The sequence below is a fragment of the Mercenaria mercenaria genome, chromosome 3 (assembly GCF_021730395.1).
Source record: "Mercenaria mercenaria strain notata chromosome 3, MADL_Memer_1, whole genome shotgun sequence".
Classification (NCBI taxonomy): Eukaryota; Metazoa; Mollusca; class Bivalvia; order Venerida; family Veneridae; genus Mercenaria; species Mercenaria mercenaria.
In genome coordinates, this window is record NC_069363.1 from 13,652,232 (window position 1) to 13,677,464 (window position 25,233).

Below are 25,233 nucleotides of genomic sequence, written 5' to 3' on the forward strand. Positions count from 1 at the left end.
CCCTCTGGGGAAAAATGACGTGTACGTCACCTCCTGAAAAACCGCAACGTGTACGTTACCGCACCCTTTGTCTTACGATATCTTTAATATTCCTGAATAGTCATGTTAATTATTTGGTACAGGACTTTGGACAATGACAAGCTTTATTTTAAACTTAAATTCCAGCGAAAATTCCCTGCAGAATCTGTGCTAGGTGCGTAACTTGTGAACAGACGTGTTCGTTACCAAAATATTTTGCATCTTTCGAATCGGTTGGGCAAGGATTACGTAAAAACGAGAGGGATTTTCATCTAGTTACATATATCCGATGAAAGAGCTTTTTATTGCGGGGTTTATGCACGTTATCTCGTTTAAAACAATTGCGGATCAAAAAAGTTATAGTGGAAAAACATACCTGAAGCGGGCCTATTTTTAGCACTTTTGCGTGCACGTTACCCAAGTTAGTCACGTGGTTTCCCCACCGTGATTTTGGAAAATTGACTCGACCAGCTCAAATCTGGTAGCACTGGGCGACTGGGCGAGTGTTAATTTATATCCCTGAATAAATCACTGGATCAATGATTTTCCAGTTCAGTGCTTGGCTTCAAACTGTAAGCTCTCTGGAGAAAGTATGTCTGACCACCACCTCCAGTTTCAGTAGAGAAGTTGGCAATTATTTGTGTAGAAGATGGCTAAAACTTGTAGAAAATCAAGGGATATGATAGGTCAACTGATGGCATGTCAATGTTGAAATTGTAATAGACTGTGATTGAGATAAATCAATGAAAAACAGAATGTTTTACTACAAGTCCACTGTAGTGGATACTGACGTAATAAACAAATTGAAAAATTGGGCTGCAATGTAGCCTATACTTCTGTAAGATAAATAAATTTGACTGTCAATAACCATTGCTTTATGTGCAATAACTGTCAGTTTTTAGCTAGATATTTGTCTGAGAAGAGTGGCAAAGACTTTTGCAACCTATACAAATAGTGCCGTAAATTAGTAGATGACCTAACAGAATATGCTTAACTATTCTAAAATTATGCTGTTTAGTAACAGATCTATGCTTATTCACATTGCTGTGGACTTGCTTCAGGATAGAATATAGTTGTGGTGAAAGTTAAAATGTGATTATTATACTTACATAATATATGAGTTTAGTAAGCTGAACTGTAGTAAATACTCTTCTAGACAAAGGTTACTAAGGTGCCAGTTGTACCAGAGCTCAAAATAGAAAAACCTTCAAACATCTTCACGTCACGAACCATTACCTGGATCTTCACCAAACTTTACATAAGCATCCTTGTATGGTCCTTCTGCAGGTTTGTTGAAATGGTTCCACTTGGCACCTTTAGGGACTTCCAGAACTGAAAATTGATAAACCTAGTCAGGACAAAACATCCTGAAGCATCTTTGTACTTAGTCTGCTTTCAAGTTTGCTCAGATGGTTCTCCATGGTGCCTTTTAGGGCTGTTAATGCTAAAAATATAATAAAAGTCTTAAAACTTTCCTTACTTGGTCTGTAGACTTCTACACACTTCTCAGCTTTTTTTCAAAAACTTCTGTTTCGTTACTTTTTTGGGTTGCCACAGTTAAAAAGATAGAAAAAAAACCTTTAAAGAACTTTTAATAAACTACTTAATGAATGTTTACAAAACAAGGTCAGAAGCATGGGCACAGGCAACTTGTAAAGTAAGATGGCTTCATTTTTACCAAAAATAAAAATGGATGATAGTCACAGTGCTAAATATAAACAGCTTTGGTTCAGATTTATTTCCATCATATAGTCTGACTCTTTAAGTTTAATATATTATTATTGTTACACTTTAAACAACAGTTATTATTAGCAACTGCTCCTGTTTGCCTAATAGTAATGGTCACTTTAGAACAAGAACTATATTTGGATGACCACTTTAGGCTATTTTAAAAATTAAGTCAGAAAAAGATGATGCTGTTGTAGCTTAATCTAAAATTCACTAAGATGGAAGATTGGAAATTGATCAGATATAGTCTTTGTCATGTGTTTTCCCCCCCGCAAGCTAGAAATGTTCATTTGGTGGAACATCATTTTTTCTGAAGACGCCATCTCTACAGGGAAATGGGAAAATATTAAAACAGAGAAGTCGCACTAGGAGATGTTGTTCAATTGATGAATTTTCACAAAAAAATTGAAAAAGAACTCTTGTTAAAGGCAGATATTCAGAAATAACCTTATTGAGAATTTGACTGCAGTTTCCTTTTATTAGAAATTGTTATTTCATATCAGACCATCATCTTGTTTATTTAGGTAGTATGTTTGTTTGATGATTTGGTTTAACACTCTCTTTTCAGTTTACTTTTTGTAATAACAACCTATTCATTGATTGTTTACCAGAACTAACTTGTTCTCCACTGGTATCTTACAACTTCCAGCATATACATGGAGAAGTGGAGGATGAATTATTTCAGACATATTGTCTTCTACCAGTCTTGTATATACAGAGTTGTCTCGTGCTATACCTCTCTCTATATACAGAGCTGTTTATTCTATATTATTTGTGTGTATCTCTATATACTGAACTGCCTCTTGCTATACCTGTCTCTGTTTACAGAACTGTATTGTGCTGTACCTATCTCTGTATACAGAAATGTCTCCTGCAGTGAGTATGCGTGTCTCTGTATACAGAGTTTATGCTATACCAGTCTCTGTAAACAGAGCTATCTTGTGCCATACCTATCTTTATAATACAGAATTGTCTTGTGCTCTACCTATCTCTATATACTGAGCTGTCTCATATGCTATACCTTTGTCTTGTGCTATACCTATCTCTATATACTGAGCTGTCTCATGCTATACCTTTGTCTTGTGCTCTATCTATCTCTATATACTGAGCTGCTATACCTTTGTCTTGTGCTCTGCCTATCTCAGTATACTGAGCTGTCTTATGTTATACCTTTATCTTGTCTCATACCTCTGTCTTGTGCTTTACCTATCTCTTTATACTGAGCTGTCTGTCTCATGCTATACCTTTATCTTGTGCTATACTGATCTCTATATACTGAGATGTCTCATGCTACACCTTTGTCTTGTGCTATACCTATCTCATTATATTGATCTGTCTCATGTTATACCTTTATCTTCTGCTATACCTATCTCTATATACTGAGCTGTCTCTTGCTGTACCTTTGTCTTGTGCTTTACCTGTCTCATTATACCGAGCTGTCTCTTGCTATACCTTTGTCTTGTGCTCTACCTATCTCTATATACTTAGCTGTCTCATGCTATACCTTTGTCTTGTGCTCTACCTATCTCAGTATACTGAGCTGTCTCATGTTATACCTTTATCTTGTGCTATACCTATCTCTATATACTGAGCTGTCTCTTGCTATACCTTTGTCTTGTGCTCTACCTATCTCTATATACTTAGCTGTCTCATGCTATACCTTTGTCTTGTGCTCTACCTATCTCAGTATACTGAGCTGTCTCATGTTATACCTTTATCTTCTGCTATACCTATCTCTATATACTGAGCTGTCTCTTGCTATGCCTTTGTCTTGTGCTTTACCTATCTCTATATACTGAGCTGTCTGTCTCATGCTATGCCTTTACCTTGTGCCATACTTATATCTATATACTGAGCTGTCTCATGCTACACCTTTGTCTTGTGCAATACCTATCTCAGTGTCTCATGTTATACCTTTATCTTCTGCTATACCTATCTCTATATACTGAGCTATCTCTTGCTATACCTTTGTCTTGTGCTATACCTATCTCTATATACTGAGCTGTCTCATTCTATACATTTGTCTTGTGCTCTACCTATCTCTATATACTGAGCTGTCTCATTCTATACCTTTGTCTTGTGCTCTACCTATCTCTGTATACTGAGTTGTCTTATGCTATACCTTTGTCTTGTGCTCTACCTATCTCTATATACTGAGCTGTCTTATGCTATACCTTTATCTAGTGCTATACCTAACACTATATACTGAGCTGTCTCATGTTATACCTTTATCTTGTGCTATACCTATCTCTATATACTGAGCTGTCTTGTGCTATACCTGTCTCTATACCGTGCTATACCTATTTCTATATACTGAGCTGTCTCATGTTATAACTTTGTCTTGTGCTATATCTATCTCTATATACTGAGCTGTCTCTATACTGTGCTATACCTTTCTCAATATATAGAGTTGTCTTGTGCTCTACCTATCTCTATATACTGAGCTGTCTCATGCTTAACCTTTGTCTTGTGCTCTACCAATCTCTATATACTGAGCTGTCTTGTGCTGTACCTGTCTATACCATGCAATACCTATCTCTATATACTGAGCTGTCTCATGCTCTACCTTTGTCTTGTGCTCTACCTATCTCTATATACTGAGCAGTCTCATGCTATACCTTTATCTTGTGCTATACCTATCTCTATATACTGAGCTGTCTCATGTTATACCTTTGTCTTGTGCTATATCTATCTCAATATACTGAGCTGTCTCTATATTGTGCTATACCTTTCTCAATATATAGAGTTGTCTTGTGCTATACCAATCTCTATATGAGCAAATTTTGTGAAAGAACGCATGAATCGAAATATTTTTCCAGTGTATATGGCAGTAGAGTCAGTGTGTTGGCCACCCTGATCATGGTTTAATTAAAATTCAGTAATTTGGGTTTTGTTGACAAACAGTATCTGTCAATATCATAATGAAAACGTCATTTCAGTGAAGGTGGTCTTGCCTATATATACATTTCTTATAAAAAAAGTAGTGAAATGATTTGATCTAAAATGTGCTGTCAGTTTTGGAATATAACATAACTGGATGAAATCAAATCATTGTGTTTCATTCAAGTTTTTAACAGATAAAGTTTTATACAATTGATATCTCTAATTGGTCTTTCAGATTTATGAGCGTTCATACAAAATTGCAGTAGCATAACATGGTCCAGGTCCAAAGGAATTAAAACATTTGCTAGCTGAAAGTCTGCTATTGATCCAAATGAAGAGCAGTTGGTCCCAATCAAAAATACTAAGGTTAGGTAGCAACAAGCATCAGAGAGCATATACAAGCAAAATACTAGCAACAGATGCTAATTACAAGGTTTGACATCATGTTTATTGAAGATTGGAATGTGGATCAACAAGTTTTTTGCTGGCAGGTGGTTGTGTTTTGAGTTTTGCAACTGATTTTGTTTATCACCTCCCTCTATTTCTAGGATGGATATTTTTTTTTACTTTTTCATTTTATAGATTGATCTGAAAATTAATAATTGGTCTGAAACAGAGAAACTGGCAATATCCGAAGCCCTGCTATATACTGAGCTCTTGTGTTTTACCTATCTCTATATACTGAGCTCTTGTATTTTACCTATCTCTATATACTGAGCTCTTGTGTTTTACCTATCTCTATATACTGAAGCTCTTGTGATCTAATAGTTTCTATATACTAAGCTATCTCATGCCAAACTTATCTCTATATACTGAGCTCTCATGCTATACTTATCTCTGTATACTAGCTGAGCTGTTGTGCTTTACCTATCTGAGCTCTCATGTTATACCTGTCTATGCATACTGAGCTCCATCCTATTCCTGTCCAATATACTGAGCTATCTCACAGATATTAGGTATTTACTACATATACAGAGAGTTTATTTTTTAAGCTGTGCTTGTAAGAATGGAGTACTTAGCAGCTAACACAGTTTTTATAATTGTTCTTCTTTATTTAAGTATATCAGAGGGCACAACTGTGTATGTGCTTGCAGTCAATGATATGTATTAGTTGTCTTCCTTTGTAGTGATCAGTTATGTTATGTACAGTTATGTCCCTTTGCTGATAGATCACATATTTACTGGTCAGACTGCTTTTTATATCCCTATTTCTGATAGTGGATAAGCTTTCAGCATTCCTGGTTCCCAATCTTTGAATGGGAGATTTTCAGTGGCACTCAGCATACTAATTCCAAATGATAGGTTTTTTCATCAGTTTGAATTCTGTGAACACTTCTTTTGGCATTTAACAGAATTTGTATTTTCACATGAAGTGATGTGGGTCAGGGGAAATTTAAAGTTAGTTTTGTGATAATTTAAATTTAGAGCTCAATAGTGATTGTCCTGATATGCAAATTTGAATAAATTGCTGCATTTTAAGTATTATATGTAAGAAGGTTAGTAGTTAGATCAGCCTACAGTATAGTACAATTATAATGAGCCAGTAAAATCATCATGTGCTTTATCTCTGTGGTTCATTGTGTCAGGTCACTATCAGGTCAAAATTTGGCATAAATCTGAAAATCTGTACTGGACCATATTGGAAGGCTATTGTTGTTGGAGGTAGGATTGCCTTCGGCATCACCATGGCTTTCAGTTTAAAGTTATAGCAAACTTTAGATTTCACTGTATCTCCTATTAATTACTACCCCTGTTGTCAGCAGACATCATATAAGTATTTTGTACTAGTAAAGGACAAACATGTTCTGGTTAAAAGAGAAGGTACCCTGTAGGGCAAGATCAGTGGGGTAAAATATGGTAATAGTCTTGGTTAAAGTTTCATGCCAAGCTTCTCAGACTTAACTGTAACTGCCACTTTAATCATAAAATATCTTTTGTAAGGGGCAGACATGGTTTAGGGTCAGGTGCCCAAAAGGTCAGGGTCACTGGGGTCTTCTTGTTTTGCTATTGAAGTGTTTAAATTGTTTCTTCTTAAACTAATTCATATGTAACATTATTTCTTAGTATCTATCATACCCCACTGATACCACACTCCCACTTTACCCTACCGGCCCTCGTTTAACCCCTCCCACTGATACCACACTCCCACTTTACCCTACCGGCCCCCGTTTAACCCCTCCTACAATCCAATCCCCCAATTTTTGTGTGTGTAAACTTCTCACTCACTCAAATTTTGATATTGTCACTTCATTTACAGTCAAGACTGTCAGAGGTGACTTTCATCGGGACCCTAAGAAAAAAGTCACATATGACAGGAAGTCTTTAAAAACAGTCTCAAATTTTTCTGCATATAAAACAGTCACTTCGACAACTTGAATGTTGTCAACAACTTGAATGTTGTCAAATAGGAACACAGCTATGTCATTGCATGACCAACTAATTTTATGTCTATATTGCATTTCCTTGTCCAAATCAGATTTTGTCTCCAAGCCATCAAAACCTTTCAGACGGGGTAATTGTTTTTCTGTCCACAAATTCAATTTGCATAAGAAAGACAGATTCCACCATCTTGTATGCTGGTAGTCCCATAACCAGCTGAGCTTTTTCTCAATAACATTTTAATTTATCACATGAATGACATGTGTTCTTTATCAATATGCATTTCTCCAGCAATTTCCTCATAATTAATGGACAGGGTCATGTGGTTATGCATAACTACATATAAAATTCAAATCACATTACATTAAAATTAAACATACCATGCTGTGCCCCATTTGTTGCAGTATGTAATAAGTATGTTAGTAATAACTCCGTTCAGTATGCTTACACTTACCCTGCTTAATTTCTATAATTAATTTGTCCATGTTTGGACAACACCAAAAGGGTGCTTACCTAAATGGCAAACAGTGCAGGTCTTGATCAGACTGCACAGATGTGCAGGCTGATCATGATCTATACTGTTCACAAGTGCAGAATTAATCGTGTCCAGCATGATAAGGCTTAAAAAAATTGTTTGTTTCCGGTATCCTGACCTACGCTAAATTTTTGGCGCAACCCAGAAAGTTGCAAAACTGCACTTTTTATGCTTTAAACATGGTCAGTGATGTTAGAAATCACCTTACTGATGCTCTAAAGGCATAACCCCCTTATTTGTATTCACTTTTTGACACGAAAATAACTGGAGTTACAGACCTATCACGATATATGCAACAAGTACAGTATAGAATTGTAAGTTGGTTGGTAACAACTTTGCCTGTAAAAAATTTATCATTGTCTCTGTAACATCTCCCCTTGTAGCAGTTATATAATTATGATAACATGTTGCATATATATTACTAACAAATGTTACAATGGACTTATCATATGCTGCTACAAGTTGAGTTGTAACTGAAAGACTATATTGCTACAAGTTGTTACTAACATACTTGTCCTGTATGCCACAAGTGGAGATGTTACTAACAGATATGTCACATACTCTACTTGTAGCATATGATAAGTCTGTTCTTATTTTACAGGTCACTTTAGTATTTTGGAATGCTATCAAAATATGCCTGTTGTAAAAGTTCTAAAGACAGGTTCTGGTCCTTGTCCTTTTGTAAATAATAAAGCAGTACATAGATTTCTCCCCCGTCTTTCCAAAGGCACCATTTAGCTTAGAAGAATGTTGGAAGATAATGGTCCTTGACTTTGAAATCTACACAATTACCCGAACTTTCTGGTTTTTCCAACTTTATTCAGAGTAAAAAATCATAGAAGAACAGTCTGCCTAGCTATTTTACAAGGGAATTGTTACAATGATGGCATGTAGATCTATGACTTATGATTTTAGTGTTTGATTATTTGGAGTTGAGGGGTATAACCCAGTCTGGTACTTCCTTAAATATAGTTTACATGATAAAATTTTTAGTATAATCTTTACTACTGGAATTATTCTTACTTTCTATGATTTTTAATGAAGAATGGCTGTTTGACCTTATACACACACATTTTATCTTCCCGCTACATCAAACATATGCATATTACCAGTTTTCTCTTGATAAAGTTGTCAGATATATATAAACATGTGTTGGTATACATAAATTGATTACATAGAAACAAAAAGGAGACTACTAATTGTGGAACTTTATTCATAGATTTTTGTTGGATTATTAGGAATACTCAAATATGATTTTCTGGTGAGTTTTAGATAGTGCACATATTTATAAAGTATCATTAAGCAAGTTCTTTTCACAGGCAAAATCTTTGTTTTGAAAATTCATCAGTTCATACTGAAGCCTTTAATATATTTCCTTAGAGGGTCTCTTTATGCACAAACACTTTTTGTTAGCTCACCTTAACCCTTTGGTTCAGGGTGAGCTATTAGTATAGGTGGATGGTCCGTCGTCCAGCGTCTGTCACCCAGATTTTCACTTAAACATCTTCTACTCTGAAACTACTGGTCAGAATTACACCAAACTTGGTCAGTAGCATCCTGGTATGGCCCTTAATAAAGTTTTTTCAAATGGTTCACCTTGGCCCCTTTTAACGGCCGCCACAGCTGAAAATAGAAAAACCTTTAAAAAACTTCTTCTCATGAACTGCTCGAAGGATCTTCATCAAACTTGATCTGTAACATCATTATAAGGTCCTGTCTTATGTTTGTTCAAATGGGGGTGCTTGGCCCCTTTTAGAGACCGCTGGAGCCAAAATTTGAAATACCTTTAAACGACTTCTTCTCATGAACTGCTTGAAGGAACTTCATCAAACTTGATCTGTAGCATCATTATAAGGTCTTCTTCAAAATTTGTTCAAATGGGGGCGTCAGACTTTTTTAATCAGCCTAGCAAACCCAGTTGAAATTGAGGTTTTATTACCATGGTAATTCATGGTTTACCATGGTAGTTCATGGTCATGGGACAATGGTTTACCATGGTAGACCATGTCTGTGGTAATTGGCACCACAGTCATAAAACATGGTGTCAAATCATGGTCAACCATTTCTTCACCATGGTAGACCAGGGTTTTTGACCATAGTCTGATACCATCCCAGGCGAAATGAAGGTCATATGACCATGGACTATCTTGTTATCTTGTTTGATGATATTATAATGGAACATTGTTGGTGGCTAAATTTTGATAAAAGAAACTGAATGTTCCATAAAATCAGAATGGAGAAAATTTTAAAATTCTAAGAACTGTTTCCTTGGTGTAGTTACTTACATAAATATAATGAAAATTTAGGTAATTTACAATGAAAATTTGAAGGTTTGTTTAAAAAATATCAAAATATTTCACCAAGACAGATAAGTAATTAAATATATAAATATAAATTTTAAAGGGTCATGAAAATACATGACAATTGCAGTCTGTATCTATTTTTGCAAGTCAGTCATTTATTTCTCATAAAATTGCTAAGATGACAACAAATTATAGTCAGACTATGAAAGTTTACCTTTGAATCTTTCTATAAATGCAGGAAAACTATTCTATAACTAGAACTTTTGGAGCCAGAATGCAGTCAGACATCTAGGTGCATTGTAAGACTTGATAAGTGTGAAAGTTACTAACATGACCATGGTTGAAAAAAAAACAAAACATGGTAATCTATTGTCAAACTGTTGATCGTCTTTTCTGACCATGGTCAACTATGGTCAGTCTTCCTCACCATGGTCAACCATGGCTGACCGTGGTCCTGACCATGTATTCACCATGGTATTTGATGGTTGACCACATGTTGACCACGTTAAAACATGGTCAGCCATCAAAAACTGTGGTGACCATGGTCAGCCATGGTCATCATTTCGCCTGGGTAACATCAAGCACACCACCCTATTTTCTAAGTAAATTATGTAGAGACTTACCCTAAGCCCTAACCGCCTCGGTAGCCTAGTGGTAGAGCGTCCGCTTCAAGTGCAGGAGGTCGTGGGTTCGATCCCTGGCCGCGTCATACTAAAGACATAAAAAATGGTACTAGTAGCTTCCTTGCTTGGCGCTCAGCATTAAGAGGATAGTACTAGGACTGGTCAGCCCGGTGTCAGTATAATGTGACTGGGTGGGGTATGTCATGTGTCTATTGCGTGATATTCCAGTGAGGCAGCACTATAAAGTTGGGCATTGTGCTCACTGCTACAAGTAGACACCATCGTTTATATGACTGAAAAATTGTTGAAAAAGACGTTAAACCCGAACACACACACACACACACACACAATCTATATCCAAGGGAAACAATCTGTTTTATAATAGAGTGAAATTGTTGAGTAAACCTTAACCAGTTCATGTTTTATGGGAAATGGAAAAAAATCGAAAGGATATATACCAATGGCAATCTGTTTTAGCGCAAATAGTCCTTACTGTTGTATAAATACTTCTAATGTATTGAGTCCTTGTAAACAGTGTTTCAACATAAGCCTTGCTCCCATCCCTAATAAATGTTTCTTCTGTTATGTTCTGCATAAATAAATTTTCTTCATTAAAGGTCCATTACTAAGGGAAAGTGAGTTGGCAATTTTTTTCATAGCCAGTGCATAGACTTCTGCAAGACACTAAATAATGAAGATTGGCAGGTCAAAATTTACAGAAGGTCTTTGGAACTCAAAGAAATGTATGTGTATTATGTTGAAATTTCAATGAATCGACAGAATGACCCCCCAGGTCTTTTTAACTTTCTTCATACTTCATAGAAAAATAATTGTACATATACTGCGATTTATTTCGAATTTCTACATACCAACTTTCATTTTCCAATAAAATGAAATAGTTTCTGTGCTTTTTAAAAGAAATTAAAATGTTCACTTTCCTTAGTATTGGACCTTTAAATATAATTATTCAGTAATTGGATACATGACATAATCACATTATTTTTTTAAAAAAGGTGTTTTTTTTTATGTAGAGAATGAGCAAATTTAATATAGATATTATAATCATACAATATAACAATTCTGTGAAGTTTTAATTCCTAATGAAATTGATTTTAATTTTGAAAGCATGGAAATATTACCTTTATTCCTTAAGGAATTATGATTAATATAACCATTCAATTTTAAAATGAAATTGTTGTTCAGGTTTTACAAGGAAATATGCAGGTATATATATACACATGTAGAAAAGACTGAATGAAATGTGAACTGATTCCTGAAACAAGAGATACTGAAATTTTATCTTTTAAGGCTATACTTAAATGTTACTGTGTAGATACGAAAGGGTGTATAGATACAGTTAATTTAAAGTGGAGATAATTTCAAAGGATATAAACATACAGTCAATTATGATATGGTGGATTATGATGAAGTGGTAGATCAACTCGATATCCTGACTTAAAATGATCAGATGTTAAAGATTAATTCAACATCTTTCAATTTGCAATAGATTAATTAAGATCTATGTCAAACTTTAACTTTGGTTAATTCATTAGCCCTTAAAGGAGTGTTTACAAATGTTATGCAAATTATATTATTTGCTGTATTGTTTATGACGATTGTCGATACACCTCTAAAACAATAAACATAAATAAGTTATTACAAAGAATGTTACGGAAGACATATTTTAGTCAGTATAAATAATTAATGTAAACAATCGTTTATAGACAAATGGAATCTGTAAAACTTTCGTGATCTTTATACATGAATATAGGAAATAAAGTGAAGATTGAATTATTACGATTAAAAACTGGATTAAAAAGAAGTAATAATAAAATGGCACATCCAGGACATAGAAAGCGAATATTTCCCAGGTTACATAGATTAAAATCAATGGATGATAGGCTTTTAAAGCGTAAAATTCCGTGAGTATATCAGTTTTATATTGGTATTATAATTGTAATTGCATTCTGCGAGTATCAGTAATGCACAGATACATACTCAAATGAGTAACCACTGTTCACTTCAGGAATAATATTTTGAAATCGATGGTGAAAAATACCATCAATAACTGGGCCAGTTTGTTCAAATTAGTTAACTAGGTCAAAACAGTATATAGTCTTTAAAAAACTTGTTTGAAACTATATAATAAGGCCATTTTAAAAACTTTCCAGATGTATACAGTTAACAGATACTTACAATAAGAATTTTTAAGTGATGATAAGAACCATTTCTGTGTTCGTGTTGTTTTTAGCTCACCTATATAGTGACAGGGTGAGCTTTTGTGATCGCATTTTGTCCGTCGTCCACCCATGTGTGCATCCATCCATCAGTCGTCCGTTCACATTATTTCTTGTGAACACAGTAGAGACCACATTTTTCAATCAATTTTAATCAAACTTGCACACAACTTGTATTGGCATAGTATCTTGGTTCTTTCGAAAACTGGCCAGATCCCATCATTGGTTCTAGAGTTATGGCCCCTTTAAGGGCCAAAATTTGCTATTTTTTACTTGTGAACATGATAGAGACCACATTTTGCAATCAGCTTTAATCAAACTTGCACACAACTTGTATTTGATTAATATCTCAGTTCCTTTTGAAAACTGGCCAGATCCCATCATGGGTTCCAGAGTTATGGCCCCTTAAAGGGCCAAAATTTGCTTTTTTGGCTTTTGCAGCCATATAGAGACTTCATTTACGGTTTGATTTGATACAAACTTGCAAAATATCTTCAACGACAATAAGTCTTTGATTCCATGATGAATCTGTCAGATCCAAACATAGGTTCCAGAGTTACAGTCCCTAAAAGAGCCAAAATTTGTTAATTTTTACCTTGTGAACATGATAGAAGTGACATTTTATATTTGATTTTAACCACACTTACACACAACTTAAGTCACAATAAGATCTCAGTTCCTTTTGAAAACTGGCTAGATTCCATCATGGGTTCTGGAGTTACTGCCCCTGAAAGGGGCAAAATTTTCTAGTTTGGCCTTTTCAGCCATATAGAGGTTTCATGTATGCTTTGATTTGATACAAACTTGCATAGAATGATTATCTTGATGATTTCTAGGTCTGGATTAAACTGGGTCATGTCGGGTCAAAAACTAGGTCATCAGTTCAAACCAAAGGAAAAGTTTGTTAACAACCTAGAGGCCACATTTATGACCCTATCTCCATGAAACTTTGTCAGAAAGTTTATCTGGGTCATGTAGGGTCAAAAACTAGGTCATATAAAAGAATAAGCTTGTTTACACACATGAGGCCACGTTTTTTGGTCCAATCTTGATGAAAAGTGGTCAGGATATTAATTTTGTCTCCATGAAATCACTAGGTAAAACATGTTTTCACTGTTATTGTGTGTTACTCAGGTGAGTGACTTAGGGCCATCGTGGCACTCTTGTTTAAACTAGGTAACATGGTCAAGTGAAATTTTGTTTTACTAATGAAAAATAATACAAGTTGTTTTCTTTAAAAGACTCCCAACCTAAAAATGCAGTGTATAATAACCCGGCCAGAATGCTACGAGCTCTGTATGAGTAGGTTTCAGTCGAATTTTGGCAGTACAGATATCTTTGACTTGTACGAGCATCATACAGATTTTTATACGTCAGTCTCTGAAAGAGTGGGGCGTATTATGTGAACACCCGTGGTGACAGCAGTGGGCGAGCGGTTGGCGTCCAAAGCTCTCTAAGTCGAACAGTTTTCATTGGATCTTCACCAACAGTACAGTCAAACTTTGTTCATTCCAACTCTGATTTATAATTCAAATACCACTCTTCTCTTGAACTCCCCATCAGTTCCTGGCAAGATCCCTCGATAAGGTATATTGTTCGATGGCTGAAACTACCCCAAATTCAAACAAAATTATACTGGTCCTGTTGAGTTTGAGCGAAAGAAGATTGACTGTATTTGTAAACATGTGGATATCGTAGTTATATTATTGTGAAAGGTAAATTCTAGTATGATAGAAAATTGACTAAAGTTTTCATTTGTTATAATTTCTTGTCTTTTTTTTATATTTTCATATGCTGTTACCTTTCTGTCCTGAAAATATAGGTAAGTTTCAGTTCTTTATTATATTCTAAGAGATGGTTTCACATTTTGATGGTTTGTCATTTCAGCAGTGTTTGAAGCAACAGTAAAAGATTGCCCTTGTATGATGTAAATTTGCATCGCTATTACTATAGGTGGATGATCTGCATCTATTGTTCTACATCAACATTTTACTTAAAGATCTTCTCCTCTGAAACTGTAAACTTGTCAGAATTACACAAAACTTGGTCAGTAATATCCTGGCATGGACCTCTATCAAGTTTGTTCAAATGGTTCACCGTGGCCCCTTTTAGGGGCTGGCAGAGTTAGAAATTAACAAACTTGGTCTGTAGAATCATTGTTAGGTCCTCTCCCAAGTTTGTTCAAATGGGGGCACTTGGCCCCTTTTTAGGGCTGCTAGAACTAAAATTATCAGTACCTTTAAATGACTTCTTTTCATGAACCAATCGATGGATTTTTATCAAACTTAGTCTGTAGCATCATTATAAGGTCCTCTCCCTGGAGTTTGTTCAAATGGGGGCGCTTGGTCCCTTTCAAGGGCCACCAGAGCTAAAAAAATAGAAAAAAAAACTTTAAGAAAAACTCAGGAACTGCTCACTGGATTTTCATCAAGCTTGGTCTGTAGCATTGCTATAAGGTCCTTTCCCGAGTTTATACATATGGGGCACTTGACTTCTTTTAGGGGCTACCAGAGCTAAAATTGGAATTGCTTTTAAATGACTCCCTTCTCATGAACGACTTGATGGATCTTCATCAAACTTGATTTGTAGCAGCATTATAAGGTCCTCCATCAACGTTGTTCAGTTGGGGGCACTTTGGCCCCTTTTAGCTAGAGTTAAAAATACAAATACCTTTAAACGACATCTTCCCATGAATCGCTTGATGGATCTTCATCAAACCTGGTCAAGAGAATTATTATAAGGTCCTTTCTGAAATTTTTTTGATTGAATGCACTTGGCCCTCACTAGAGCTTAAAATAGAATACCTTTAAAGTACTTCTTGTTATGAACCACTTGATGGATCTTCATCAAATTTGGTCTAATATCATTGGTCATACTTCAAATGTGTTCAAATAGGGGCACTTAGGCCCTTTAAGGGGCCACTAGAGTTAAAATAGAAATACCTTTATTAAATAATTTCTTTTGATGGTTATGTGTTTTTGGTGCATGAATGCAAAATATAGAATTTTTTTTTTATGCCCCCGAAGGGAGGCATATAGTTTTTGAACCGTCTGTCCGTCTGTCGGTCTGTCGGTTCGTCAGTCTGTCGGTCTGTCAGTCTGTCCACAATTTTTGTGTCCGGTCCATATCTTTTCAAATAACTTGGCTTGAATGTGTACCACAGTAAGACGACGTGTCGCGCGCAAGACCCAGGTCCGTAGCTCAAAGGTCAAGGTCACACTTAGACATTAAAGGATAGTGCATTGATGGGCGTGTCCGGTCCATATCTTTGTCATCGATGGATGGATTTTCAAATAACTTGGCATGAATGTGTACCACAGTACCACGACGTGTCACGCGCAAGACCCAGGTCCGTAGCTCAAAGGTCAAGGTCACACTTAGACATTAAAGGATAGTGCATTGATGGGCGTGTCCGGTCCATATCTTTGTCATTGATGGATGGATTTTCAAATAACTTGGCATGAATGTGTACCACAGTAAGACGACGTGTCGCGCGCAAGACCCAGGTCCGTAGCTCAAAGGTCAAGGTCACACTTAGACATTAAAGGATAGTGCATTGATGGGCGTGTCCGGTCCATATCTTTGTCATCGATGGATGGATTTTCAAATAACTTGGCATGAATGTGTACCACAGTAAGACGATGTGTCGCGCGCAAGACCCAGGTCCGTAGCTCAAAGGTCAAGGTCACACTTAGACAATAAAGGATAGTGCATTGATGGGCATGTCCGGTCCATATCTTTGTCATCGATGGATGGATTTTCAAATAACTTGGCATGAATGTGTACCACAGTAGGACGACGTGTCGCACGCAAGACCCAGGTCGTAGCTCAAAGGTCAAGGTCACACTTAGACATTAAAGGTCATTTTTCATGATAGTGCATTTATGGACGTGTCCGGTCCATATCATTGTCATTCATGCATGGATTTTAAAATAACTACGCATGAATGTGTGACACAGTAAGACGACGTGTCGTGCGCAAGACCCAGCTCCGTAGGTCAAAGGTCCTAAACTCTAACATCGGCCATAACTATTCATTCAAAGTGCCATCAGGGGCATGTGTCATCCTATGGAGACAGCTCTTGTTTAGAATAACTTTTGTTTTAATGAACATTTTAAAGGATTTTCACCAAACCTTTAAGTAAGAAGCGTAAAAAGTTTTCTTCAGGTGAGCGACTAAGGACAATTTGAGCCTCTTGTAATATACTTGTCTCAACTCACACAGGGAAAGTGACAAGAGTTGTGAATAGGTCATTTCCGATTATTTACAAATGACAGTGCATTTTTTTACAGTAGTGTAAAGGCCTCACCAAATTGAGAAGTTGCTCATCAGAATTATTTAGGAAAACTGGAGACTGAGAATGAAGAGCAAAGAAACATATTTTTTTTTTTTGGCTCTCATTAACTAAAGAAACCTTAAAATGAAAAGTACAACCCTTTTACATTAGGGACAAACATTGGTATATTTTGATTTGGGTATGTTTTGACTTGCTCAGGTGCATTGCTCAGGTGCACAAAGAGCTAGTGAAAAAGCAACATTGGCCTAAAGTGTAATCAAATAATATTGTACTATGTGTTTGCAAATATTATTATGAAATATGTGATACCAGGAAGTCATCCAGTTGGCTTACAGAATTTGAGGTTGACGGTTCTACACTGGTGCGCGCCTGTGATGAAATAATGCCCAGAGGTTCTACGCTGGTGCGCTCCTGTGATGAAATAATGCCCAGAGGTTCTACGCTGGTGCGCGCCTGTGATGAAATAATGCCCAGAGGGGCATCTGGGGTCTTCCTCAACTATAAATAGCTGGAAAGTTGCAGTAGGAGGTAAATTTGTCAGTGTGACGTTAAACCCAAGAAAAAAAGTTCTATAACAGTGCATATCTTAAAACCATAATGATGACATAGAAAATTATGTGACTTGAATATTTCAATGCTGTAAAATATTTATAAATGGCTATGAAACTTTTTTCATTGATTAACTTTGTTGAAACAAAGTCCCAATTTAGGTCTGAAATAGATATTAACATTAATTATTCTAAGCATGGACTACTTGAATATTTTAAGATCTAAATTGGCCTGAAGACCGCTTCATATTGTATATGCCTTTCCGCACCTACTTTCATACACAAATGTTGGAAAAACAGGCAAACAAAAAGTGATGTTCATCAAGTACCAAAATAATGTTGACTGATGTTTTCAAATTAAAAAGTAAGTGTATGGAACAGCTCAATTCAATTTAAATGGTGTAACTGCATATTAAGTGGAAATAACATAAAAATGCAACTAAACATCATGATACATAGTAGACAGTGTAGTCATGATATATTTTTATTAATCCCCTCATCAAGACGATGTGCAGAACTCATGAGTCGGCCATGTCGGCTCAAGGTCAAGGTCACAACTCAAGGTCAAAGGTTTGAGCCTTCCATTTTGTGTCCGCTCTGTATCTTCTAAACCCCTTGAAGGATTTTCATGAAACTTGGGTCAGTTATGATCACCTCAATAAAGACAATGTGCAGAACTCATAAGTCAGCCGTGTTAACTAAAGGTCAAGGTCACAACTTAAGGTCAAAGGTTTGAGCCTTCCATTTTGTGTCTGCTCTGTATCTCCTAAACCCCTTGAAAGATTTCCATGAAACTTTGGTCAAATGATTACCTCATCAAGATACATGGACTATGAAATATACTTAACGTCAGTGCTTCCACCCCATACCATCAACTCTGTCACAATTCATAACAGCGGCAGGGGATATAGCTGTCTTTCAGACTGCCTTGTTGTGATTAAAGTCCATTTTAGAACAATTTTGGACTTAAATTATAATTATTTGTACACTGTTATGTAGTTAAAAGGTTACACACGAGCCAACTTTAACCAGATATATTTCAGTGGTGCAGGGGCAAGCAAAAAAAAAAAAAAACCAAAAAGCACAATAGTTTTGTGTTTCTGAAAAAATATGAGTGGCAAATCTGATTAAAATTTTTTTTAATTATACTCCCTGTAAGGAAAGCATAGTCACCGCTTCACCCAGTTATTGCCCTTTAATTATTCAACAGTAGTATACTATAGTACAATTTTTGGCCAGAGTATTTCTCAACAACCACAGGTTGGAATTTAGTCATACTTTGTAGGAAGGTTCATCATGAAGAGGAGATGCATATATTTTCTTCATTTTCTGGTTGGCTGATTTTTAACCAAGTTATTGCCCTTTGATTATACTATATAGTGTACAATTCTTGTCCAGAGTATTTCTCAGCAACCACTTAAGTTGGAATTTAGCCATACTCATAGGACCTTACTATCAAGGAATGGGATTATCTCAGATTGGTTGAGATTTCCACTGATTATTGCCCTGATTATTCACGGGTAAATTATAAGGGTGCCATCACAGTCAGAGTGTTTCCAAAGCAATGCCTGGCAATTCACAAAATTCATAGAAGCTTCACTCTCAAGAGAATGTGCATATTTTCCTTCATTATACATGTGTATGATTATTGATCACCAACGACATTTCAGTATACTATAATTGCCTAGCAGAAAAATACCACTTTTGAACTTTTAATAGCATTTTGGAGCATCCATCGTTTACCTATTTTGGTAAAGATGAATCAAATCATGCAGATAAGAGATAGACTTGAAATCAGTCTTTCTCGGATATTGTAACATGAAATATGTTTTTGTTTTAAAAATTCTTACAATGTTAGTTAGGGCTGCATCAATTGAAATCTGTGAGGAGTATAATAAGGTTATAAAGGTATAAATATACAGAACTAAAACATACTAATTTTGAAAAACATGAAAAAATAGATAAAAAGATAGAAATTATGTTAAATCGCCGTCGTTTAATATACGATATTAAAAAGGGAGAACATTCTCAATATGGCTTTCAGTGTCGTCGATTCTTCGAAATTTTTTCCGACGACCGAGATGATCATTATGAAAAACGGCTGCTTTTTTATTAAAAACGGGCCCTTTGTTGGGTTTTTTTTTCACCGAGGGTTAATGTAACCCACTTAATTGTGAAAAACTTAAGGGTTTGAAGTTGACTGCCGACTTCCCCCCTTGTTAATGCAAACAACTAATTTTGACACGGTACTATCCCTAATTGTCACAGGTCCAGATTAAAAATTTTAACAAAGGCGAAACGCAACAAGTAACTGCAGACATTTTTTGATAAAAATAAATAATCGTCAAAAGTTGTCAGGGAAAGGTGTTAATGTACACGTACATGTAGTTTTAAAAAACGCTGGTTATGTAATTAAAAGAGCATTGAAACTCGGGGGAAAAGATTTGAAACGGGGGGGCATACCCCCCGAGTAAAACGTTTACCCGAGAGTTTTTAAGTTTTTTTCTGTTTTTTTCAAGCCATCCATTAGGGAGTTGTGGCGTTCCCACGTTGCCATATACAGCAGTTCATGGTACAAAAAATTTTTGGTTTTAAAATGTGTAAAAGCCCAGGAAAATAAACCAATGCTAGACAGAAAATCAAAAAAATAATTTGGGTGCTACGTTCCAGGAGGGGGGCCAATTTTCCTACCCAACGTGCGGTAACAGCGTGCGGGATTAAATACCTGACACTTTATATCCACCCTGTATCAGTGTATCCAATTTACCGCACCAAATTTTTTTAAAAAAAAACACCGGCATATACAAATCAAAAAAATAAACCGCGGATTTTTTTTTTTTTTTTTTGTTTTTTGTTTTTTTTTTAACCCTCTAAAATTTGGGACCCAAAGACGTACAGCTTTTTAAAAACAATCCCCGCGGTATATCGAGAAGCGTTTAACGGGTTTCGGTGTATTTCATGGGAAAGCTTTACTATCAAGAGGAGATGGGCATATTACTTCATTTTTGGGTTGGATTTTTTTTCATGTTTTTATTCCCCTTTGATTATTCAACTTTAGAAAAAAAAATAGTGCCATCACAGTGGGGATTTTTTCTCGCAAGCACTCCCGGGAATTCAGCAAAATTCATAGAAGCTCACTCTAAAAAGGGAGATTGCAATTTCTTATTATCATTGTAGTATGAGTTTTTGCATCAACATCAGTAAACTATATATGTGCCTAGTCAGTAAATTCCACTTTTGTTCTTTTAATATGCAAATTTTGAGGAGCATCCATTGGTTTTACCTATATTTTGGTAATAGATGAATCAGTAAATCATGGCTAGATTAAGAGATATGACTTGAAACCAGTTCTTTCTGGTATATTGTACTTGAAATAAAGTTTTTGTTTTAAAAATTTCTAGACAAGTGTTAGTTAGGGCTTGTGCATCAATGAAAATCTGTGCAGGAGTATTAATAAGGTTATATAAGGTATTATATTATACAGGAACGAACATACTATATGTTTGCAGAACGTATGAAAAAATGTGTAAGTACTCATAAAAGAGAGAATCCTTCTATGAAGATTATGCAGAATTTTGCCTAGTTGTCTCCCTTATATTAATGCAGCAAGATTATAGACAGTAATGACATTTATTGCTAGTCACTCCCTCTGGTGTTTAGAGTTTTGCAGTTTTTTTCCCCCAGCTGTACTGGTGACTTTATCTGGTAACTGAAATCTCATTACTATTTTATTGATTTACATACAATAAAGTGTTAACAATGATAGATTCCTTCCCCAGATAATTTCAAGAACTTCACCATCCATTACTTTGTAGTTCCGATAAAATCAGAAGCATCTTCTTCATGATGACATCAGTGCTCCAGATTTTAACAGTGTAAATAGTCTCCTGTGATTACATACGATTGCTGACTTTGTCCCTATCATCGTCATGTCAGGTAAAGACTTGGTGACTGGTGAGAAGGTCAATGTGTGAATCTTGAGCGAGATGTTATATGTTTTCTATGTATGTTCTAAAGTCATTTGACCTCTGCCTCTGCCGATCATGTGGGGAAGTTGTCACTTAGTAGGTTAATATTGATAAGAAATCTAGGAACACTGATTAACTTAATGACTGACATACATTAACTTAACTACTGTAATAAAAAAAGGTTATATATTGTTCGAATTTAAGGTCAACGATGTTTTTGTACTTTTAATAATGGAATAGTCCTGTTATTTAGGTAGTGTTATTTAGTTCAGTAGTGGTTCTTACCTAAATAAGGCAAAGTAAATTATGCTGATCTCCCTAATCAGCAGACAAGTCTATAAATTGAACTCGCGAACATCAAAATCAAACTATACCAGTTGAAACAAACAGTGAGGTCTTGCAGGTTTTTTCTTGGAAAGCAGCATGTAACATTGTTGATCAGTATATTTTCCTGTACAAAGTACATTATAGCTTTGTATAATATATCAATGACAGGATTGCAATTTATTCTAATTCACTTGGGTCTAATTATCTATTGTTGAAATGAGAAATGCTAAGATTTTATCTTTATGATCCCACTGCTGTGCAGTACTAACTGCCTTCATTTACTGTAGAATGGTAGAATCGTTGCTCAATGGGGAGTTTGTGGTTGCATCAATCCTTGAAAGTAAATCCTATCAAAGAAGCACATTTTCTATCACCAGAAATTCATATCCCCACCCCCCCCCCCCCCCCCCCCCCCCCCCCCCCCCCCCCCCAAAAAAAAAAAAAAATACCATGTAGAGATACTGGAGATGACAGCAATACTCAGAATGAAAAATGGCTTTGGAAGGAACATAGAGTTAACAGCCTTAATAACTCAATGTTGGAGTGTCTGCTTTCAGTGTGGATTGGTTTGAACCCTGACTGCGTCATACCAAATACGTGAAAAATGGAACTGGTAGCTCCCATGCTTGGCACTCAGTATTTAAAGGGTCGTATCAGGATGTGAAATAAGCACATGCAAGAATCTGTTACAGGATACCTAAGTACCTTTGTAGCTCACATGTGCAGTATTAAATAGGGCTTACCTCTATCTTTTACCTTTACCATGACACAGTAGAAGAAACAAGGAATATAATGGGGGCAGAACTGTCATATGATATGAAAAGTTGATAAAACATGTCAACATGTGACACTAGTGCCAGCTATGACATGATGGTGGGGTCGAGGGGCTTAATCTAAGACTGTATTTATAGATCAAGCATAATTATGTGAAAAAACAGTGGACCAGAACTTTTCAAGCAGACTTAAGGAGGTAGGTTACCTTTATATTTGTATGTGCGCATGTCCAACCGGAAGCTAACGTGACGATTTACGACGACGTTTACGACAAACTAAATGTGTTTGTATATTCATTCTTCTGAAAACAAATCATAGACCTGTCTTCGATCTGAGGCTTTATAGTTTAATAATGCAAAAATAATGAATAAATTGCCGCAGAACGCTTCAAAACAATGTTGCCTTAAAATGACGTCATTGACGTCATGACGTTACGTGTCAGTTACCGCGCAAAGTAAATAGCTTTTATCTTGAAAGTACGTAATTCTGTGCACTTTCTTTATTCAAACTATTTTCAAATAACTATTATTTGCTGAAATATTCTTTATGAGTCTTTTGCTCTGAATAATAATCAATATTTTGCTTCTTTTATGTAGTTATATTGAAATGTTATGCGGAATGTAAGAAAACGGATGATGGTAACCAATGTTATTTGGAATATAGTTGGGTGAGAGGTTACTTGTTACGGCAATTTTCAAACACAAAATCTAGCAGTTTGATTTGTCATACCTATTTTCAGGTTCCGTTGATAATTTGTTACTTATATACTAAAACTAAGATCTAAAATTGTTCAAATTTCAGTAGAAAATTATGGTTTCTTGAATTGAATTTGTGTTACCATGGAAACAAAGCCCGTGACCTATGTATCTAAATGTAAAATTCAAAAGCGTTGACACTAGTCTATTTAAGAAACACAGCTTCGGCTTTTTATTTTCATTTCAACAATATCCATGAGAATAATAGTAGCATGCTGAACGATTTTCCATGAAAAATGCTGACGAGGGGTACTGCTGTAAGTAATCTAAGCTTAGAAATTTGTTTGAATAAATGCAGATAACACGAAAATATAACTTACGTTAGAAATAATATGTTTTAAAGCTACATCAACTAGAAAGATAATCTTATTCAATATTATTTTATAAGAAATTACGACAAAAAGCAAGATATAAGCCATTTTAAACCTCTCTGTTGCCATGGTTACTTTAAACATTAAGAAAAATGGGTACCATGTATAGTGCTTGGTATGTTGCTAATAATATTCACCCAAATATTCCATGTTGGTCATTAACAGAATGGCACTGAAGCCCTCGAAAACCCCTATTTTTATACATAGTTGTTTAAAAATGAGAGAAAATGCGTTACCATGGAAACACGAGCCCCGCGACATATACATTTTAAGCTTATATTAGAAAGCTAACGTGCATACTAGTAAAATTATAGATTATGCGGACTTCTACGAATATCAATGAAACTGAAATACACTGAAAAGTGTTAAATATCCGTATTTTCCTTCTTCTTTCAATATGAAATACCTTTGGAGGGTCATGTTCTTCAAACCTGGATAAAAATTGAACTTGAAGGGACAGAGACAAACGAAACTGAGATTTTAACAGTTAAAACTTCATATTACACGAAATACAAAAAGATGCTGCGGTTCAACTAATTTGAATTTACCCTTGTAACAAGGTAACCTACCTCCTTAAACATTTCAGTGGACACAAAAATATCTTGTAATTCTCTTTAGACAGGATTTTAATTAAACATAGAACTGCTGTAAATTACTGAAATCAATGAACCAATACAATATTTTGACTGGGAATAACTACTCTACTGTGAGGAGGAGGCTGCAGCTTCTATTAAGCACAATTATCTCTTAAAGTTACAATGATCATAATACATATCATCTGTCACTTAATGCTAACAGTTTTAGAGGTCTTTGACCTGGAGTGGCAAGTGTGCCTTCTAAAAACATTCTTTTCCAGTGGTTTTTACACCAGTATAGACTGTTTTACAGTACATAAGTTATTGACGTCATTCAACTAATGAGGCTTAAAATCTAGTCTGCAGAACTTCTGCTATGTGGCAATCGGAAAAATAGATGCTATGATAACAGCATATTGTTCAGAGTGAAGACAAATTTCTCTACATGAAATATTCTTAGCTCATTTCAAATGTCACAGCTTGCAACAGACAAATATACAATTTCCTTGTGCAGTGCTTTTGCAGATTTTTGTGCTTGGTGCACTCCTTCAGCTCAAAAATACAAAATGGAAATCATCTGTAAAAGGAAAAGCCAGCTAAAGGAGCAAAATTAATACTGTTTCAAAGACAGTCTGGTAGAAATTAAAACAATAAATCAGGGCTGATTTAAACTGTTTCACCTGTTTCTACAAATAGCCTCATGTATATACAATTTAATTCAACTATTCAGTTTTCCTGAATTGGTAAATTCATGCCTAATTTTGTGTTCAGATTATTATAGCCCCCACAAAGCGAAGTTTGAGGGGGTGCGAAGTTTGAGGGGGTATTTGAGGGGGTATATAAAAGTGAGCTTGTCGGGTCTGTCCCAGTCTGTTGGTTTTCATGGTTTCCAGACAGTAACTCATGAAAGGC

The 25,233-nt window shown here is 35.6% G+C and overlaps 1 protein-coding gene and 1 long non-coding RNA gene across 8 annotated transcripts in view; one reads left to right on the top strand and one right to left on the bottom strand.

The window, feature by feature from the left end:
- Positions 1–25,233, top strand: part of LOC123525401 (cAMP-specific 3',5'-cyclic phosphodiesterase 4C-like) — an 831,602-nt gene that overhangs the window by 324,064 nt on the left and 482,305 nt on the right. Inside the window, exon 1 of one of the 7 annotated variants that reach the window (XM_045304437.2) lies at positions 8,779–8,804. The exons of 5 other annotated variants lie outside the window; for them this stretch is intronic. In XM_045304437.2, the coding sequence (XP_045160372.2) occupies positions 8,794–8,804 (11 nt within the window). In that variant the 5' untranslated portion in view covers positions 8,779–8,793. Of the gene's footprint in view, positions 1–8,778; positions 8,805–12,158; positions 12,392–25,233 lie in introns of those variants that run through there. One more of the 7 variants, XM_045304424.2, reaches the window with a different exon arrangement.
- Positions 1–25,233, bottom strand: part of LOC128555505 (uncharacterized) — a 139,003-nt gene that overhangs the window by 29,038 nt on the left and 84,732 nt on the right. The gene's annotated exons all lie outside the window — the stretch shown is intronic.